The following is a 1,423-nucleotide window of genomic DNA, read 5'->3' as shown; positions in this document are numbered from 1 at the left end:
CTACAAATACTAAGTGCAGATCTTTATTATACTCATAATGTTTTTATGCTATTTGTCGAATTGTGTGTATTTGGTCTATGGTCGATTTACCCTTACTGAATCCGCATTGGTAATCCCCTACTATGTCCGTTACATAAGGGTTTAATCGTTCCATTATGAGTGATGTTAATATTTTGTAGCCTGTGTGTAGTAGAGATATCCCTCTGTAGTTCTCGGGTAACATTGGGTCTCCTTTTTTGTATATTGGGCAAAGGATTGCTGGTTCCATTCCTCTGGCATGGTTTCTGTTTTCCAGATTTCTATAATTACCTTATGCACATCATCCACTATTTGTTTTCCTCCATGTTTCAATAGCTCTGCTGTTATCTGGTCTTCTCCCGGTGATTTATTGTTTTTAAGTGAGTTTATTATCTTTGCTATTTCTTGTCTAGTGGGTTCTACTATATTAGGTTCTACAGTAATCATAATGTCTTCTCTCTCATCTGATATATTTTCGGGTTTATTCAGGAGGTTCTCAAAGTGGGTTTTAAACATCTCTGCTATATCTTTTTTGTCAGTTATTAGTTCTTTGTTATCATTTATCATTATATTTGTCTGTGGTTTAAATCCTTGTTTAATCCTTCCACTTCTTTCAAAAAACTGTTTTGGATTTTTTCTATTCTCTTCAACAGTTGTAATTAACTCTTTCATATATAGTCTTTTTTCTCTTCTAAGGATTGCATGAGTTTCTTTTCTTCCCTGTTCATAGTCTTTCCTATTTTCCTCTGAATTATTTTGTATCATTTTGTATCTTAATTTAGTTCTTTTCGCTATTGATTCTCGGCATTTGTCATTAAACCAGTCTTTTCTCCTTGTTTTCTCTGTCCATCCGACCACGCCTGTGGCGCATTCCTTTATTGCTTGTGTTACTCTACTTGTAACAGTACACTGTCGTCCACTATAAAACGGTCCTTTTCAGGACCAACCAATCACAGCTCAGAATGACAGAACAATCCGTTTGAATAACTTCACGCCTTTGTCACAAAGCCCCAAGTTATTGCAAACACTTAATAACAACATCTATGTATAGGGAAGACCGAGAAGCGTCGAACGACACCATACCCACATCCATAGCCCCAAAACTATGCAGGCAACACCACTTCCCATACCAAACGCAAACACAACAGCCACGGCGGCAATACGCGCGTTTACTAGTCGGTACGGGACACAGTATATATACCAGGCGCTTTCATCATATCAGAATCAGTCTTCATTCAACCTTCTATTCAGTAACATTTCAAACACTTAGAAGAATAAGACCTGACACTCCGACGAAGCCCGCCACCAGAAAACGACGAGCAGACCAGCAGCCAGACGTGAACCGACCATAATTCGTTACTCAAGTCCGCCGCATTGCCGCTCGCCGAGGACCAGCCCGATAGGC

The 1,423-nt window shown here is 39.1% G+C and overlaps 1 protein-coding gene across 1 annotated transcript in view; it reads right to left on the bottom strand.

Annotated features, from left to right (window-relative positions):
- Window positions 1-165: 165 nt before the first annotated feature.
- LOC107883091 overlaps window positions 166-1,423 on the bottom strand; it is a 1,452-nt gene continuing 194 nt past the window's right edge. Inside the window, exon 2 of the mRNA XM_016802517.1 lies at window positions 166-950. Coding sequence (XP_016658006.1) covers window positions 166-950 — 785 coding nt within the window. The remainder of the gene's footprint in view (window positions 951-1,423) is intronic.

This window comes from Acyrthosiphon pisum, chromosome A1, assembly GCF_005508785.2.
Source record: "Acyrthosiphon pisum isolate AL4f chromosome A1, pea_aphid_22Mar2018_4r6ur, whole genome shotgun sequence".
In the NCBI taxonomy this organism is placed as follows: domain Eukaryota; kingdom Metazoa; phylum Arthropoda; class Insecta; order Hemiptera; family Aphididae; genus Acyrthosiphon; species Acyrthosiphon pisum.
The sequence above is the reverse complement of the archived record's forward strand: the minus strand, read 5'-3'. Positions and strand labels throughout refer to the sequence as shown.